The sequence below is a fragment of the Scheffersomyces xylosifermentans genome, assembly GCF_036884685.1.
Source record: "Scheffersomyces xylosifermentans strain CBS 12540 chromosome Unknown RJT20scaffold_2, whole genome shotgun sequence".
NCBI classification, from domain to species: domain Eukaryota; kingdom Fungi; phylum Ascomycota; class Pichiomycetes; order Serinales; family Debaryomycetaceae; genus Scheffersomyces; species Scheffersomyces xylosifermentans.
In genome coordinates, this window is record NW_027042940.1 from 1571482 (window position 1) to 1588340 (window position 16859).

The 16859-nt window shown below is 39.5% G+C and overlaps 6 protein-coding genes and 1 non-coding gene across 7 annotated transcripts; 6 read left to right on the forward strand and 1 right to left on the reverse strand. All coding sequences in view use genetic code 12, as the record gives it.

The window, feature by feature from the left end:
• Nucleotides 1–1410: 1410 nt before the first annotated feature.
• Nucleotides 1411–1484, forward strand: RJT20DRAFT_t33. Its single transcript has one exon. It is a non-coding gene; the product is annotated as a tRNA-Val (tRNA).
• A 240-nt stretch (nt 1485–1724) lies between these two features.
• RJT20DRAFT_125969 (putative acid anhydride hydrolase) lies at nt 1725–6293 on the reverse strand. Its single transcript, XM_064916640.1, has one exon. The coding sequence runs from the start codon at nt 5904–5906 to the stop codon at nt 1809–1811; it is 4098 nt and encodes a 1365-aa protein (XP_064776126.1). The 5' UTR covers nt 5907–6293; the 3' UTR covers nt 1725–1808.
• On the forward strand, nt 6276–8362 carry RJT20DRAFT_153774 (TATA-binding protein-associated factor TAF7). The gene has a single exon (XM_064919086.1). The coding sequence runs from the start codon at nt 6339–6341 to the stop codon at nt 7986–7988; it is 1650 nt and encodes a 549-aa protein (XP_064776127.1). The 5' UTR covers nt 6276–6338; the 3' UTR covers nt 7989–8362.
• Nucleotides 8363–9346: 984 nt separating this feature from the next.
• Nucleotides 9347–10722, forward strand: PRS1 (ribose phosphate diphosphokinase subunit). The gene has a single exon (XM_064916641.1). The coding sequence runs from the start codon at nt 9674–9676 to the stop codon at nt 10634–10636; it is 963 nt and encodes a 320-aa protein (XP_064776128.1). The 5' UTR covers nt 9347–9673; the 3' UTR covers nt 10637–10722.
• Nucleotides 10723–11415: 693 nt separating this feature from the next.
• Nucleotides 11416–12615, forward strand: RJT20DRAFT_28726 (HAD-like domain-containing protein). The gene is made up of 2 exons (XM_064919541.1): nt 11416–11772; nt 11836–12615. The coding sequence occupies exon 2, from the start codon at nt 11838–11840 to the stop codon at nt 12525–12527; it is 690 nt and encodes a 229-aa protein (XP_064776129.1). The 5' UTR covers nt 11416–11772; nt 11836–11837; the 3' UTR covers nt 12528–12615.
• Nucleotides 12616–12791: 176 nt separating this feature from the next.
• Nucleotides 12792–14860, forward strand: RJT20DRAFT_125980 (uncharacterized protein). Its single transcript, XM_064916642.1, has one exon. It carries the CDS (start codon nt 12848–12850, stop codon nt 14651–14653), a length of 1806 nt encoding a protein of 601 aa, XP_064776130.1. The 5' UTR covers nt 12792–12847; the 3' UTR covers nt 14654–14860.
• Nucleotides 14861–15173: 313 nt separating this feature from the next.
• Nucleotides 15174–16647, forward strand: RJT20DRAFT_147610 (uncharacterized protein; the record flags this gene model as incomplete). The annotated part of the gene is made up of 1 exon (XM_064918926.1): nt 15174–16647. The coding sequence occupies one exon, from the start codon at nt 15174–15176 to the stop codon at nt 16371–16373; it is 1200 nt and encodes a 399-aa protein (XP_064776131.1). The 3' UTR covers nt 16374–16647.
• Nucleotides 16648–16859: the final 212 nt, after the last annotated feature.

The following is a 16859-nucleotide window of genomic DNA, read 5'->3' on the forward strand; positions in this document are numbered from 1 at the left end:
TAATTCCGCACGGTGTGTCTGCGCCAGCAATCGATTTGTGCAAACAAGTTAAAAACACCATGTCAAGCGAGAGAAGACGTTAGGAGTTTCAGGATAGAGTTAGGGTTGTCCCTCAGATATTGTGCACGTTGAGAGGAAAATCTCACAGTTCACCCTCACAGAATCACCACACGAGTCGTGAACTCCGAGACCCGATTGTTCTGTGGGGTTGACTAAATCTCGGCTCATACTCACATGTTTGCTTCAGGTGGACCTCAACTGAACGTTTATGCAATAATAAATTGAGATCTCGTACCCATCAAGTTACCTTTGACCGAAACAATATTATCATGGGACTGTGCCAGAATAACGGGGTCCCCACTCCACATTTGAAGTAAGCAAGGCTATTTGGAACCAGTAATATTTTCTTTGCCGGGTTCCACCAAACCTAAAATTCAAAATGATCAGATATTTGAGAACTGATGCGAGCAGTGTCTGTATTTTTTGAAGGTATTATTACTTGGAAAACCTCGGAGTTTTCGTTTGTGGTTACAAGGCAGAGAATCGCTAGTAAAATGTTGTGTGGGTCGGAACGATTGGGATATTTTCTAGCACAAGGGGCTTTTGAATTGAATTCAAATGAAGGGGGTTTCCTTGTATGTTTAAATTCGGAAATGCCATGTATATTTACATACTTCAGTACATCACATATTTTCATATCAGCAGCTAGAACCATATCGTAATTAACACGCAGCCTTCTCTAATACATACCACATGCTTGGGCAACCTCTGGCTCTCTCTACATTTCTCCTTGGTATATTTCAGAGGGGCAATTGATATTCCTAATATTCTAGCCCCATAATATATTATCAAAGTGCTATCAAAAGTATCACCCCATACTATCCGGGTGCTCGTCGCTTACCATCTCTCCATCATATTTTTTTTGTCCTCCGATGGCGAGGGAATTCCGGACGCCGAGCTCCAACGTTCTCAACAAAAAAGTTGAGCGCCGACACAAAACAAAATCAGACATTTTCAGGATTTCCGATTTGGATAAAAAAGTTCGTATTCTTAGCAGCACTCATTAAATTGGGCTTTGTCATTGTTGGTTTACTAACGCGTTGTGAACACTGATGCATGTATGTTATCACGCCCACAGTGGTCAACTTCTTTGTTGGCAGCTGGCTCTGTAATCTTCCACTGGCTTTCAAGATGTACTCCTGTATATATCGGAAATGTCTGCATTAGTGGGAACGGCCCCGCTCGCGTGCGGCGCCTTAGTGTCTACCCATGAATTTAATATGACGTAAACTGTGACAACCATTTTGCGTTAGCTTATGAGCGTTTTTTTTTGGGGGGGCTGGAGGTTGGTCACGTGTTTTTGCAACCTCAGCTACCATACGGGCTCAAGTTGTTCGCTCCACAACAAGTGGTTCTGTGGTCTAGTTGGTTATGGCATCTGCTTAACACGCAGAACGTCCCCAGTTCGATCCTGGGCAGAATCATTTTTTTTTTGCCTTTTCCTAACCACCCAAAGACTCTAGTTTCGAGTTAAAGTCGGTTTTCCCCGTAAAAGCCGCCTGAAATTGGTGCTCTTGAGAATACAAACAATTTTTGCAAATCTTCGTTTTTGTGCACAACCTTATAATTTTCATAAGAGAGGATCTCTTTATGGTGCTAAGGGCTATGAAAAATTACAATTAATAATTCCTAGTCAATATACAGTTGCTAGAGATTAGGGTGTATAGGGTAGAATTAATCTCCTTCATTTTACTGATTAAAGTTTTAATATATTGTTGAATTTGAGCAAAGCGTAAATAATAAAGTATCTAAACGGTTGCAATTTGATTGAATTCTCTCTTCAAATTCTTGAACGTCTTTTTACTGTTTCCTAATCTCAGTCTGTGGAATAGTTTCTTGTATAAGAATGCCACCTTCTTGAACCATATCTCTTCTCCAACCATCATCACTCCGAGGTTAACCGCGGCCAGAACAACAATTAGCACGTAGAAATTCGACCCCAAGTTAGTTAATTGCATGAAGCTTCCAAGCGAAGAATTGCCCTCAATAAAAAACAAAGACATCGACAAGAGCGATGCAACAATTAAATTAATGATGAAAGGATAATTCTTGGTCATGGATTCACGGTATGGAGGACCTTGACTGAGTACAACGGCTATTAAAATGTACTGGAAATTTGTGAACAAGAATAACACCGTGTTGTCAGATGATTGAACATGATCATCATCATCTGGAACTGGTCTGATGTACCATGGTTCTTTCTGTACTCCGAGCCATAAAACAATTTGGAAAACTAGGATAACTAGAATATGACAAATCAATGGAATGAGTATCTTAGGAGATACCAAGTTTGCTGTGGGTCTCTTAACAATCAATTTTTTGAATGGACCGGACCAAGACATAAAAATGGCCAATGGTAAAATCAAAAACAAGTCAATATATAAGAATTGGAAATCACCTAAGTTGGTACCTCTCTTGTACAAAATGGTAACAGTAATAAATTGAATTGCAGAGTACAAGGACATGTACTTGAAGCAAGAGAAACTGGTAACTAAACTCGATCTTCCCTCTTTAATAACGTCAAGCACACACGAGATTTCGAACTTTCTAGATGTGAATGGTGCTGCAACTGAAGCTTCAGCCTCGGACAATGAAATTCCAACATCAGCAGCTTTCAATGCACCACAATCATTTGCACCATCTCCACAGAATCCAACAGTATAGTCTATCTTCTGTAATTGCTCAACTAATTCGTGCTTTTCATCGGGAGACATTCTTGCAAAAATATCACAGTTCATTAAAACATTTTGTACCAACAGAGTATCCTTAACTTCCGTCAATAAATAACGGAAAATATCACCTGTGATAGCCAACTTATAGTTAGAACCCTGCCGTATATCAATAGGTTTGATAGTGACTGGGTCAAGCTTATCTTCTGGATTATTGACGTCCTCCCATGAGATGTAAATATTGTCTCCTTCACCAGCATATGATGGAACGTAAATGTTTGTGATTTCGGGTGCCACCAACTCACACTCTCTAGCCACACTAATAGCAGTCAAAATGTTATCTCCTGTACACATCACAGTTCTAATTTGGGCTTCGTTTAATTGTCTCAACGTTTGCGTAGTTGAAGGTTTAAGTTTATTTTCAAAAATAATGAAACCAGTGAAGATCAAATTCCTTTCAACTTCTTCTCTAGAGGCTGTCAAGTTTCCTCCTGGACCCAATTCTTTATAGGCACAAGCGATAACACGATAGCCACTATGGGTGTAATGATGTAAGAGCTCTTCGTAATTTGTAGGCAAACTTTCTGGATCACAAATATTTACCATAACTTCTGGAGCTCCTTTGGTATAGATCAATTCTCTAGCGTTTTGCAATTGCGCCAAAACAGACATTCTTCTCAAAGAAGCAATGAACTCAAATTCTTTTAAGATGGTGGCTTGTTTATCGCCTAGATACATAACCGGCTTATTAGTAACTTGGTCTTCCTTATAGTTCCACTCTGTGAACTCAAACATTTTGGCATCCAATGGGTCACCCAATAACTCATCTTCAATGAGTCTCAATGAATGACAAGCAGTCATACCCCCAAGTAAATATTGCCCGTTGTCCGAGTCATGCTCAGACTTGCTGTGCAGATCTGACTGCAAGTCTTCCACTCGTGTGACAATTTCTTCAAACACAATTTCCTTTCTACCAGCAGCATTGTTGGCAACGTGAACTCCTAGGACATCCAAGCCATCTTCTGTTAAAGTTCCTGTCTTGTCGAAACAAAGAATATCCAATTTACCTCCAATATTTACTCTTGTCGGAGCAATACAGAAAATTTCAAGCTTCTTCAATCTGTTGATAGCAAAGGTACTTCCAATTGTTAAAGTTGCTGGCAATGCAGGAGGAACCACAATAGTAATGATATCCAATGCCCTTAATATCATAACTCTCTTGCTTAAACCCAATTGAATGAAATTATAAGTTGAGTACGTGAATCCAATAGCAGCAATCATAGTCATAAACCCAATATACTTGAAAGAGTCCTCGTAAAATTTAAACCCTGTTGGTTTAGGGAACAACATCGACCTAACTAAGGATCCCTTAGTAGTGTTAAAACCTGTTTTAACTGTCATAGCTGTCACTGGCTCATCATTAGAGGATTTCATCTTCAATAACTTAGTACCATTATACAAAAAGGATTTTGACAAGATAGGGTTGGTAAAGTTCTCTGGCAAGAATTGCACAGCTTCTTGAGTAGCAGTGACTTTTGATACAGGGACTGATTCACCTGTTAACATTGATTCATTTATAACACACTCTCCGTTCACCAAGAGAGCGTCACATGGAACAATCGACAACGAAGGATCGACCTCAAAGACGTCACCAGGAACTAACTCAGTTGACTCAATTTGTTTCCAGAACCCATTTCTCCAAACTCTCACTTCACAGGAGAATCTCGAAATATCCTGCAATCTTCTAATTGTAGACTTCGTTTCCACAAGCGAGTTGATGATAGATATCATAGAAATTAAGAAAATGCACGATGCATAGTAGTAGTAATCATCTGCTAACCATAAGAATATTGAGAAAACTTGGAAAACATAGAATGGATGCAAGACTTCGTCCACAAGCAATTGAATTACCGACTTTTCTTCAATTTCTATACTGTTTTCGTCAAATATATCGAGTCTCTGTTCTTGAAGTGACTGAGAAACACCATCCTTGGTATTCTTAACGTTAAGCCAGTGCAAATCGTACCAGTTAGCGTTGCTTCTGAAAATGTCCTCCACAGGATTATAGAAAAACTTAATATATCTATAGGTAAAAGAATGTAAGAATGGAATAATTGGATCCCTTTCCTTGCTCGGTATTTGTATATCTTCATCTGATTCTTCGTTCGAATTAACAATGGTTAAGAAGCTTGAGAGACGCTCGTTCAATCTTTGCATCTTAATGTTGACAATTTGCAACTCTCCAAACTCGTTTTCAATTACACACCAGTCTGCTTTTCCAAGTGCACATCTGTTACCCATCAAGTTGACTCTGTATTTTGGAAGCCAACGCAAGATCAAGTACCCCATTCCTAAGGTACAAACACATATCAAGGTATAAACTATTTTTTTCCACCAGCAATTCGAATAACCAGCGATACCAATGACCAAATCCTCTTCAGCCAAGTAGAATCTCTGGTAATTGAGCTTTGCCGGAAACTCGTTATAGAAGTCCTGGTCCAATTTGTTGGATGTCACGCTCTCTCCGCCCAACAAATTAGACTTATTGCTCTCATCGGAGTCTCTTCTATTTCTACGTTCGAAATGAGAGTTCAATGAGCCATAGTCATTCGCCTCTGGAGACTCATAACGTCTGTTAGTTCCTGCCTGGTCGAAGAATCCTGGTGCTTCTGTCTCTAATTGCTGCTGTTGCTGCTGGTCCGATTCATCATCGAACTTGTCTACTGAGTAATCCCAATTGGTGTTGTAGTCAACTGGATCTTCAGGATTTTCCAAAGTGGAACCACCCTGCGCTGCTTCAATCTCATCTGCAGAGAAGAACTTGAAATGTGACTTGTCATATGAACTATCTGAGACATTGGATCTTACAGACCTCAAATCCAAGTCGTTCTCGTCTCCAACAAGAAGAGGCGACGTCTCTCTGGAGACATTGGACTCTTGCCGGCTTCTAAAACGCCCAAAGTGATGGGGATAGTGTAATGATGAGATTGACGACGGAATCACTTCCGACGCCGCACCCGAGTACATCTCATGGGAATTTTCATCTACAAGAATACTGGAAGATGAATCTAAAGAGGTAATTGAATTGTGCCTAGATCTAGTTCTTCTTCTGTCAAACGACGACGAGCGCCTGCTTCTTGACAAATGTGCCTGGTTCTTGCCGTATTGCTGTCCCATCGGTCCACATGTACTTACTGTTGTTACGGTTACTACAATGTCTATTACTGCAATGGTATTTCTTATCTCATAGAATGAAAATTAATTCTAAAATTTTGCAAATCTTTGCATAGTCAAATCTGAGCATGTGACTTTGTGCATGTGACTTCCAGCATGTGACAATAATTGAAACGGAAAAAGACAAAAAAAAAAGAAGAGAAACTTAAAAACGTCAAATTTTCTGTTTTTGGATTTCTTCGAATTGTGCCAAATTATATCACATGATCAAACGCACATGCTTTTATGTCTCGTGACTTTGTTCACCTGAATTTACATAGAAATCTTATAAGCATAAAAATAGTCTACTTGTTTCTTTCTTTCTTTTAGAAATCTAAATAGATTCACCAGCAATTTGACTTTTATAATACAGCGGTATCTGACAATTCTGTGGCCATGGCAATCAAGTTGAAGTTGAGAGTGCCCGGCTCGGGAAATGGCGGCTCTCCAGCTAACAACGGGTCAGAGAACCAGCCGTCTTCATTACCCAAATTGAAAATCAAACCTCCTTCGTTAGATAAATCGGTAAGCAACAAAAGCTCGCCTTCGGCGATTCTGAAGAAAACTAAAGCTGGAACCAAGGAGAAACACAAGAAACTCAAAATCAGCTTGTCTAATAAGAAACCAACCATCGAAAGAAGCGTCAGCATACCACAACCCGCTCCACAGCCTAGTCGTGTAGTACCTCGAGTTAGAATAAAACCTACTCGTATACCCGGAGATGGTTATGATTCTGAGGCTCCGGACCTTGAAGATGATCCTTTAATTGAACAGGGTATCGTAATACGATTTTTGAAGGACCTCAATTTGGATTTTGTTCACAACGCCGTTGATTCTGGAGACTTGACAGGAATTAACGTGAAATGGGTCACCCGAGAGAAAGCAGTTGTAAATGTGAATGGTACCCTCTATTCAGCGAGGTTGATAGACTTGCCAACAGTCACAGAACTTTATAAGACTATAGATAAGAAGAATATCTTCAAGACTTTCGATATTTGCCAGATCTTGCTAGTTTTACATACGGTCAACCTTGAAAGCTTGAATAAAGAAAGAGATTTTGAAGTGCCAGAAGAATTTCTTTTCAAACATCCATTATACAAGATATCAAAGAATTCGGAACTCAAAGAGCATAAATTTGTATTGAAGGATGGTTTGACGAGTCCCTTTGAGGAAGTTCACAGAAGATTTAGAGCAAGAAAAGTAAATCACAGAGTAGTAGAAGATATTGAAATGAGAGTTAATGAATTGCTTAAAATGGATGAAGATGCAGAAGAATCTCATTTTGAATTGGTTGACTTGAAAAAAGCTCAACCCAGATACGGAAATATCAGCGGTACGCCGTCGTCTGTACCTACACCTACTCCAATATCAAGAAATGATGTTTCCGAATACTCACAAGAACCGGAAGAAGAACATGATCAGGTTGCAGACGTGGACATGGATGAGGACGAGGATATCGAATTACATTTGGAAGAGGAATTACAAAAGGCTTTGGACGAAAATGGAGACTTGCAAAGTGATTTGATGGAAGACGACCAAGGTGACTTGAATGGTGTAGAAGGTGGAGAGGGGGAAGAGGTTGAAGCAGAAGAGGAAGAAGAAGAGGAAGAAGACGAAGAGGACGACGAAGACGAAGAAGACGAAGAAGATGACGATGAAGATGAAGATTCAAAGGCTGATAAGCAACATGTTAAATTATTGGAAGAAGAAATTGAAGACTTGGAGAAGGTCGTGGAATACCATAGGAAGAACTTGGCAACAGCTACTAGTAAGATGATGAGAATGAAGTTTCAGAATACCTACACTTCTTTGAAGTCGTCTTTGGACCAGAAAAAGAGGAACTTGGCCAGATTGGTCGAAGAGCAAGAACAGCTTCAAAAGAAGCTCGATCCAACGAACATACCAAAAGATGCACAGCGTGCTGTTGAGGGTTCTGATGCCGAGGGTGATGGAGATGATGACGAAGAGGAGGAGGAAGAAGAGAATAATAATGACCAGGATGAAGAAGACGATGATAATCTTGATGACATCGATGATCTTTTCTAGTGTATATTATAGAAAGAACTAGGCGAAGTAGGGTGCAATGTATTATATTCGATAGGGCACTGTAGAGCAAGAAAAGTCATGGCAGTAATGGCATGTAATTTCCTTTGAATATGTCAACCTTAGAGGACTCTTTAATCTCGATGGGAAACCAAAATTGTAGAGGAAATCTTAGTCTGGTAGTTGCAATTTGCAGCAAATGCAGTGAAATGTAGAAAAGAAGAGTACAATTATCACTGCGCTACCATTTGATCTTTTTACGATTTTAATAGACAAAATTTACTGTTCGATTTCCATTGATAAGAACTTTTAGCTTTAGAAAGAGGAGTTGAGTGTAATTGACTATCGATAAATGAAGATAGCTCCTGTTCCAATTCCATTGAAGCATAACAAGTAGAAATACAAAAAAACCAGATGACTACTTTTGCTGCAAAATGAAGTTAATTTGGTGGCCATGCAGTATAATCTCTGATGTATTTATTGTTACTGTAATACACTAATCTCTAAATCAATAGAACGTCGTAGACTAATACTATAGTACACTATCTATTACACAGATACTATAATACCCTAGTACTATAATACCCTAATACTACAATAAACTAATACTTTTATACACAAAAAATACACTAATATTCTATTACTCCCGCACTCTCTCTTTAATACTACACTACTAAACTCTAATATTACACAGTTAATCATCAACTATCATAATCAACTAACCATATTTCACGTCTGTCACTCTACTTTCACAACGCACTACTAACCACCAACACACCAACCAACCAACCGACCAACCAACACACCCATCCACTCTCCCTAATCCAATCAATCCACAGGCATTCGCAACCACAAACGCATTCCCACTCGCAATCACATTTCGCAAACTGCCGTCTTCTTGCTGTCGCCTTCTCACTTCTCTCACTTCTCTCATTTTCTCACTTCTCTCACTTTTTCAGTCTTCTTCTCTCAGAGTCAAAATAATTCTAAGAAAAAAAAAAAATCTACGGCCGCCAAAACTCACTCCCTTACAGTGGTTTCAATTTTAATTCAAAACTTGCAGCTCGAATTGGTTCATACCAATCGCAAGAATTTTTCAATCCTACAACATGTTGTTCTCAATACTAATTTGCTTGAAGAGTAGTTTGAACTTTATTGGGGATTAATATGAATCAATTCTGGTCCTCGTTTGAATAATAAGTGAAAACACTGTACTCACTCCCCATCGTCAAACCTGTAAAAAAAAGTCCCATATTCTCTCATATTCTCAAATTCACATACTCTCATGTTCTCATTTTCTCATTCTCTCACACTCTCACACTCTCACACTCTCACACTCTCATACTCTCATCATCTCCCCATCATCTCTCCGTCTCACAACCTGCACTTTTACTCCATCCACAGAAAAAAAAGTCCATGGCTTCGTCTTTGGGGGTTGTAACCAGTCGTTCTTTCTGATATGTGATAGTCGCTACTGTTCATCACTGTACTTGTACTGGTCCATTCCGTGGTCCGTACCGCATTCACATCATCCAGCCCCCAGAAACCGTTTTTTTTTTTCGGTAGTCGTCGTATCGCCGAAACCCTAAAATCAACAGCTCCAGTCATTAGCCGCTGCTGCTAAAATTTTCATCAAAAACGTTGCAAAACATTCACTTTTAACTCTAGAGTCCCATAAAGCGACGAAAATGTCTACAAACTCCATTAAATTGATAGCCAGTGACGTCCACCGTGGTCTTGCCGAACTTGTCGCCAAGCGCTTGGGTTTGAGATTGACTCCATCCGAGCTCAAAAGAGACTCCACTGGTGAAGTCCAGTTCTCCATCGCAGAGTCCGTCAGAGACGAGGATATCTTCATAATCTGTCAGATCGGTTCCGGTGTAGTCAACGACCGTGTGATAGAATTGTTGATTATGATCAATGCTTGTAAGACTGCCAGTGCCAGAAGAATTGCTGTGATCTTACCCAACTTCCCGTACGCCAGACAGGACAGAAAGGACAAGCTGAGAGCTCCAATTACAGCCAAGTTAATGGCCGATATGTTGACTACCGCTGGTTGTAACCACGTAATCACTATGGACTTACATGCTTCCCAAATCCAAGGTTTCTTCGATGTTCCAGTGGATAACTTATACGCTGAACCAAGTGTGGTCAGATATATCAAGGAGAAGATCAACTACAAAGATGCCATTATCATTTCCCCAGACGCCGGTGGAGCCAAGAGAGCCGCTGGTCTTGCAGACAGACTTGACTTGAACTTTGCTTTAATTCACAAGGAAAGAGCCAGAGCAAACGAAGTGTCCAGAATGGTTCTTGTTGGAGATGTAACTGACAAGATCTGTGTTATTGTAGATGATATGGCCGACACCTGTGGAACTTTGGCCAAGGCTGCCGAAGTTTTGTTGGACCACGGTGCCAAAGAGGTTATTGCCATTGTCACCCATGGTATTTTGTCTGGTAATGCCATCAATAACATCAACAACTCCAAATTGACCAAGGTGGTATGTACCAACACTGTTCCATTTGAGGAGAAATTGAAGTTATGTCCTAAATTGGACACCATCGATGTTTCTGCTGTTTTAGCGGAATCGATTAGAAGATTGCACAATGGTGAGAGTATCTCTTACCTTTTCAAGAACGCTCCATTGTAAAGAGATCAGAAAAGAAGAGCAAAGATGTGCTGTGTATATTAAGTAGTGGCTACCATTAAAAGAAGTTTGATGCCTTTATTTCACGTATTTATTTATTATTACTTGCAACAGTGTAGGTCTACGTAGACATGGTTAAGGCATAGAAGAGTCTGAAGAGAATGAAGAGAATTAAGTAAGTGATGCTGTGCCAGTCTTGGTTCAGATAAGAAAGTTTGAAGACTACAGCATTGGGAGACAATCACTCTCTTTTCATCAAGGAAAACTATACAAAAATTAATAATATACTAAGTAATTAAAGTAATTAATTAAAAAGTGGCTAAGTGTATCATTATGTCACTTGGTATTTAAGCCCACGAGTTGCACCCATTAGGCTACAAATGCTCATAGTTAAGATTTACATAGTTAAGAAAATCGCATAGTATTTGACTCAGTTAAGACTACGAACAGTTAATTGACTATAACGTAGTTAGCAGTTAACAGCAATATACAGCAATATAAGCATTTTATACTTAAGGAACTCTCACTAAAGTCCTCACACCTCATAGTTCTCCCACTCCATAGATCTCCCGCTTCATAGTTCTCGCTCTTTTGACTTCTCCCTCTTATGTCTTCTCATAGTTAAAACTTATGTCATAGTTAAGGATTTTTCACAGTAGTCAAGAAAACGAAAAATAACTACCACCAAAAGGAAGCAATAACCCTACCCCCCTTTGCCCATAGTCTAGCAATTGCAACATACCTCACGACAGAATTCATTGTATCATTTCAACTCCGCTGGAAAGCCCCTACTATGTACCAACACCATCACTTCCCTGTCCTCCCCCATTGTGACTTACTGAGTTAACTATCCCATACTTAAGTAAAAACCTCTGCCGCAGTAATAACCTCCATTTCGCAGCTCAACATCAATCAAATCCGTTCGGCTTTAGAAATTTCATTGAAACCGATGAAGTTTGGTGCTAAAGACACCATTTAAGTAAGAGAAAAAATGTCAAAACAGTATGTAAACTTCACTGATTGTTGTAACGGGTGATTATATGTGATTTTGTAATCTTTCTATGGGATTTTCGCTATGAAACTCCAGAAGTACTAACCTTGCTCCTTCAGTCACACCAAAATCAAAGCCTGTCTCTTTGGTATGTATAAAGTTGTTATGTATTCATATATTTGGCCACTTTTCTAGAAACTAACATTATAAGACATGGACGGAACGATTCTTGACACAGAGGATCTTTATACCGAAGCAGCTACAGAATTGCTTGCATTATACGGAAAGGGCCCAATGACATGGGATGTCAAACTCAAGTTACAAGGTAGACCAGGACCGGAAGCCATAGCGATTATGATTAAGGAATACGATTTGCCATTGACCCCTGAAGAATTTGGCAAAATATCGATGGGAATTCAAGAACACAAGTGGGTTCGCTCTCGCTTCCTTCCGGGAGCTTTGGAGTTGTTGGAGTACTTGAACGAGAAAAACATTCCCATTGCCTTGGGAACCAGTTCCAATACTATCAATTTAGGTAGAAAGACCAATCACTTGAAGAAAGAATTTGAGTGTTTCAGACATCATATAGTTACCGGTGATGATGTGAGAATCCCCAAGGGTAGAGGTAAGCCACATCCGGATATTTGGTTGACGTGTTTGGAGAGTCTCAATGCCGAAAGAAAGGAGAACAATCTCGAGGAAATTTTACCCGAAGAGTGTTTGATTTTCGAGGATGGTATTCCGGGAGTTGTTTCGGGTATTGCTGCAAAGGCACACGTAATATGGATCCCACACGAGGAAGCATTAAAGGTTCTTGGTGGAGAAGAGCATAAGATCATAGGAACCAATGGGGAAATCATCTCTAGTCTTGAGCATTTCGACAAGGAAAAGTATTTTCTCTAAAAGCGTAGTCCTTACCAGTAGTAAGCTACTGCTCCATCCTAGACAAAATAGTACTATTATTGAAACTTCTTCCAAGGATATAATACATATAAAATCTACTTAGATCCCATCCCAATTATTGCAAAAATCTATCTGTGTCGCAAACCGCCTACCTCTTTTTCCGTTTTCGACACTAAATGCGACAATCAACTCTCTCACTCTCTCTAACAAATTTATTAGGTGCCTATAAAATGTATAATAGAATATATATCAGTTTCTTTATCACAAGATACTAGCTTACAGCAATTGAAATCGACCCTTCTCATACCTAGCCCAGAATTATGATAGGTACTGGGTCCTACCAGATCACTCTAGAAATCTCAGACGCTTCCGACTCTGCCCTTGACTCAGACTATCGCTGCTCTCCATTATCTGTCACTAGTATTGACTTCAAAGATCCCACCACTTCTGGCGATAAAATCATGAAAGTTCAGGAACCATTGGAACCACTCAAAGCTTCGCTGTTGGGAAATGGAATTATACGGCTCTACCGAGAATTTGAAGGTGATCTGCCTTCAGACTCGTCTCATTCATCTGCAATGCCTATACCTTCAGACCAAGGCGAAACCGTAATACCAGGAGACGACTCAATGGTTGCTATAATAGCGGTACCAACATACTTCACTGCCACAGATCTTTTGGGATTTATAGGAGAAAATTACCTTAAATACGTATCACATATTAGAATCCTCAAAAGTGAGAAGCCTAATAGATTCTTGGTCCTCCTCAAATTCAGAGACATTGTGAAGGCAGCGGAGTTCCAATATGGCTTTAACGGAAAACCATTCAATTCCATGGAACCAGAGACCTGCCATGTTATATATGTCAGTTCAGTGAAAGTCGATTATGTAGGTAGTGAGGTTTCCGAGGCTGCGGACTCAATTATACCTTTCCTTCTTCAGGACCCATTTACTTCACCTCCAGCTTCCATCCCTAACAGTCCTAGCAATAGGTCCGAGGGATTCTCAATGGTTTCGTCCGAATTACCTTTAATAGAGTTGCCAACATGCCCAGTTTGTCTAGAACGAATGGATGCAAATGTAACGGGATTATTAACCATACCTTGCCAACACACTTTTCATTGCCAATGTCTTTCGAAGTGGAAGGATGATACGTGCCCGATTTGTAGATATTCCAATAATTTTTCCAACCAGCGTGTGCGGCAGTCGGTAAGAAGACTTCTGCAGATCAGACTACCAAGAATATCCCATGGCCACTCAATAACGTCGGTCCTTCCTTCACCACTGGAGGAGCAGGAAGATGTAGAACGATGTGTGGACTGCTCAGCAGATGAGAATCTCTGGATTTGCCTCATTTGCGGTAACGTGGGTTGTAGTAGATATGCTCCGGAGCAGCATTCACTCAAGCATTTCATTAATACTGGCCATTGCTTCGCGATGGAATTGAATACATCCAGAGTTTGGGATTACGCAGGGGATAATTATGTTCATCGTCTCGTCACCAACGAGTCAGATGGTAAGCTCGTGGAACTACCCGAAAAGAATGAATATTCGAGCTCTGGGAAATCAGACTCTACGTCTGTTGATAAAGTCGACGAAGTTGGCTTCGAGTATTCACAGCTTCTAATAAGTCAGTTGGCATCACAAAGAGATTACTACGAATCACTTTTACAGGAAAAAGAGGCACCTAAGTCACGTCGGGGATCATCGTTATCCTCAGCGAAGCTGAGTGCAATGTTAGAGCTTGAGGCAAAACTTGAAAGCTTAACGACGAAATTAAATGATGTAACAGAAAATATAATACCTTCGATGAGGGATAAGATAGCACACAAAGATGAGAAACTCAGTAGTTTAGCAAAAGAACTCGACACTACTAACGCCTTGAACGACGCTCTTTCGAAAAAGGTTGAGTTCTTAAACAAAACCAACGATGAGCTTAAAGAAAAGATTTCGAGTTTAGAACAAGAAAAGACCGGCTTGAGTGAGCAAGTGACAGACCTAATGTTTTTCCTTGACAGTCAGGAAAAATTTAAAAATGAATCCCAAGATGTGAAGGATGGAACTGTGGTAATACAACAGAATCCTACTTCATCAAGTTCTAAGAAATCAAAGAAGAAAAAGAAGTAAAATATATTAACTTCAATTTTAGTGAGGAGGAATCTATCGTTATATTGTAATACAGAACGTTAGAATGTCACTTATTTGTAAAATGAAGAATATTTCTTAAACTGAAATTGTAAGATTTCTTTACTACTCCTACACCTCTCAATTAAAATGACAGCTTCACTATTATCACTCGTATACCTAAACTATAGGGTAGCCATTAACAAATTGATCATATATCTAAATTTATGTATTGTATGTACTGCATATGATCTGGGATTATCCGTATAGGCAGCTGCAGCGAATTGCTGCAAGTTGCTGCAAAATGCAACTTGATTGAGTTGTGAATCACAAGAACTTCCCGAACAACTGCAAAAGCCATAGAATCTATTGTTGTTTCTATATCCCGATTAAGTCTATTTAGATGACGGCGAAAGACCCTTGATGTAGTTTGTGATTATATATTTGCCATATTTGAGTGGTTTTTCAGATATAATTTGGCAAAATCGATATCTATTCAGAAAAATAATTCATTCATTTTAGAATGCAAAATTGTAGTGCAAGTGCTGCACTAGATATCATGAGCGATCTAGATAAAACAAAGAAGAACCATTCCATAAGCAAAACATTACCTTCATTCTTTGAGTTGGTGCAAAGTGTTCCGCATAATGAACAAACCGGTGAACACAGTGAACAGCAACAACATTCTCGTCAAGCATCCGTCCTGATGCTTACAAGCGTAACTCAAACTCCACAATTGTCAATGGCAAGCCCCCCTGTTCCTCTGTTTATACCTAGCCCAGAATCACTAAGTAAAAGCAAGCATAGACATTCATACTCTTACGGAAGGCTGTCTAATCACAATAGAGATGAAAGTTACCCAATTCAATTCAAGTTTCCAAATACACAGGAGATTGGTAAACAAGAACATATATTGGATCAAACAAGACAACCTACAAATTTTTCACCCGTTGTTTCACCCAAAAGTAGGAAAATCAATCCTCTGCTCAGTGATTCTCCAATGATTGCGAATGAGGATTTGAGATCATTGATCGATATAGGAGCAAATTCAATCGGACTGATCAAGATATTTAACAACCTTTTTGAAGACAGATACAGCGAACTATTGGCAAAAATACCTAAAATTCAAAGCAGCCCTCTGGATGTTCTGAAATTTATTGAAGTATTTTCGAAAGACGAAATAGAACACCAGTTGAAGAACTATAATTCGATAGTGAGCGCATTAGAGGCATTGAAAAAGAATATACCCTCCCCCAACACCCCGAACAGAACACCCAGAAAGAAAGCAGAGGAAAATATAACAACAAAAGCACCTGTGACCCCTACCCCAATGAGAGATCTAGCCGACATAGTACCATCTGAGCCTAAGAAAAAAAAGAGAAAATCAATCTCTAAGAAAAGAAGACTTCTATCTGGTTCAGGAGGAGAGATTATACCTCTTAAGATACATGCAAAACCACTAGGAGACTCTGGGCACAGTGAAGAAGTGGGTTTTGGCGGCCTCAACGAGGAACTCAGTATCAAACCAGAAGTGAATTGCCAGCATTGCAATTCAAAAGAAACCCCCGAATGGAGAAGAGGGCCGGAAGGCAGCCGCACACTTTGCAACGCCTGTGGGCTCTTTTATTCCAAATTAATTAAGAGGCATGGCCTAAAAGAGGCTGATAGGGTTATGCTCAAGCGTAAAGAGTCAGGACATGTCAATGACCGCAGAATTTCATGAGAATATAGCAAGTATCATGTCTGAACTCAACGGCTTATTACAAAAGAAAAAAAAAATTAGGTCTTTCATTTCTTGTTGAATTAAGTACATAGTTCCACCCTGCTTATATATATATGATATACGCACAATTCTTTAAGAAATCTAATGAAATGCAACAAAACATTAAGAAATAACTCCCATCGGGATTGTTTTATTTTTATTAACAAAAAAAAAGACCTACCACCCACCTTCCACCACCACCTAACACCTCAAACAATTATTAACAAACCTTCACCACCACCTTCACCTCGAAAATCATATGTTCTTAACTACATATTTCAACCTATACTTCTCTCTCACTCCACCTACTCTACCTCTCCACAGAAAATACAACTCTGCCGCAATACTTAATATGTCAACTATTAGTTAACATCGCGCACTCCCGATTTAAAAGGTTCCATCTCGTGCACGTGATAAAACTGATGCGGCTCAATTTTTTTTTCAACC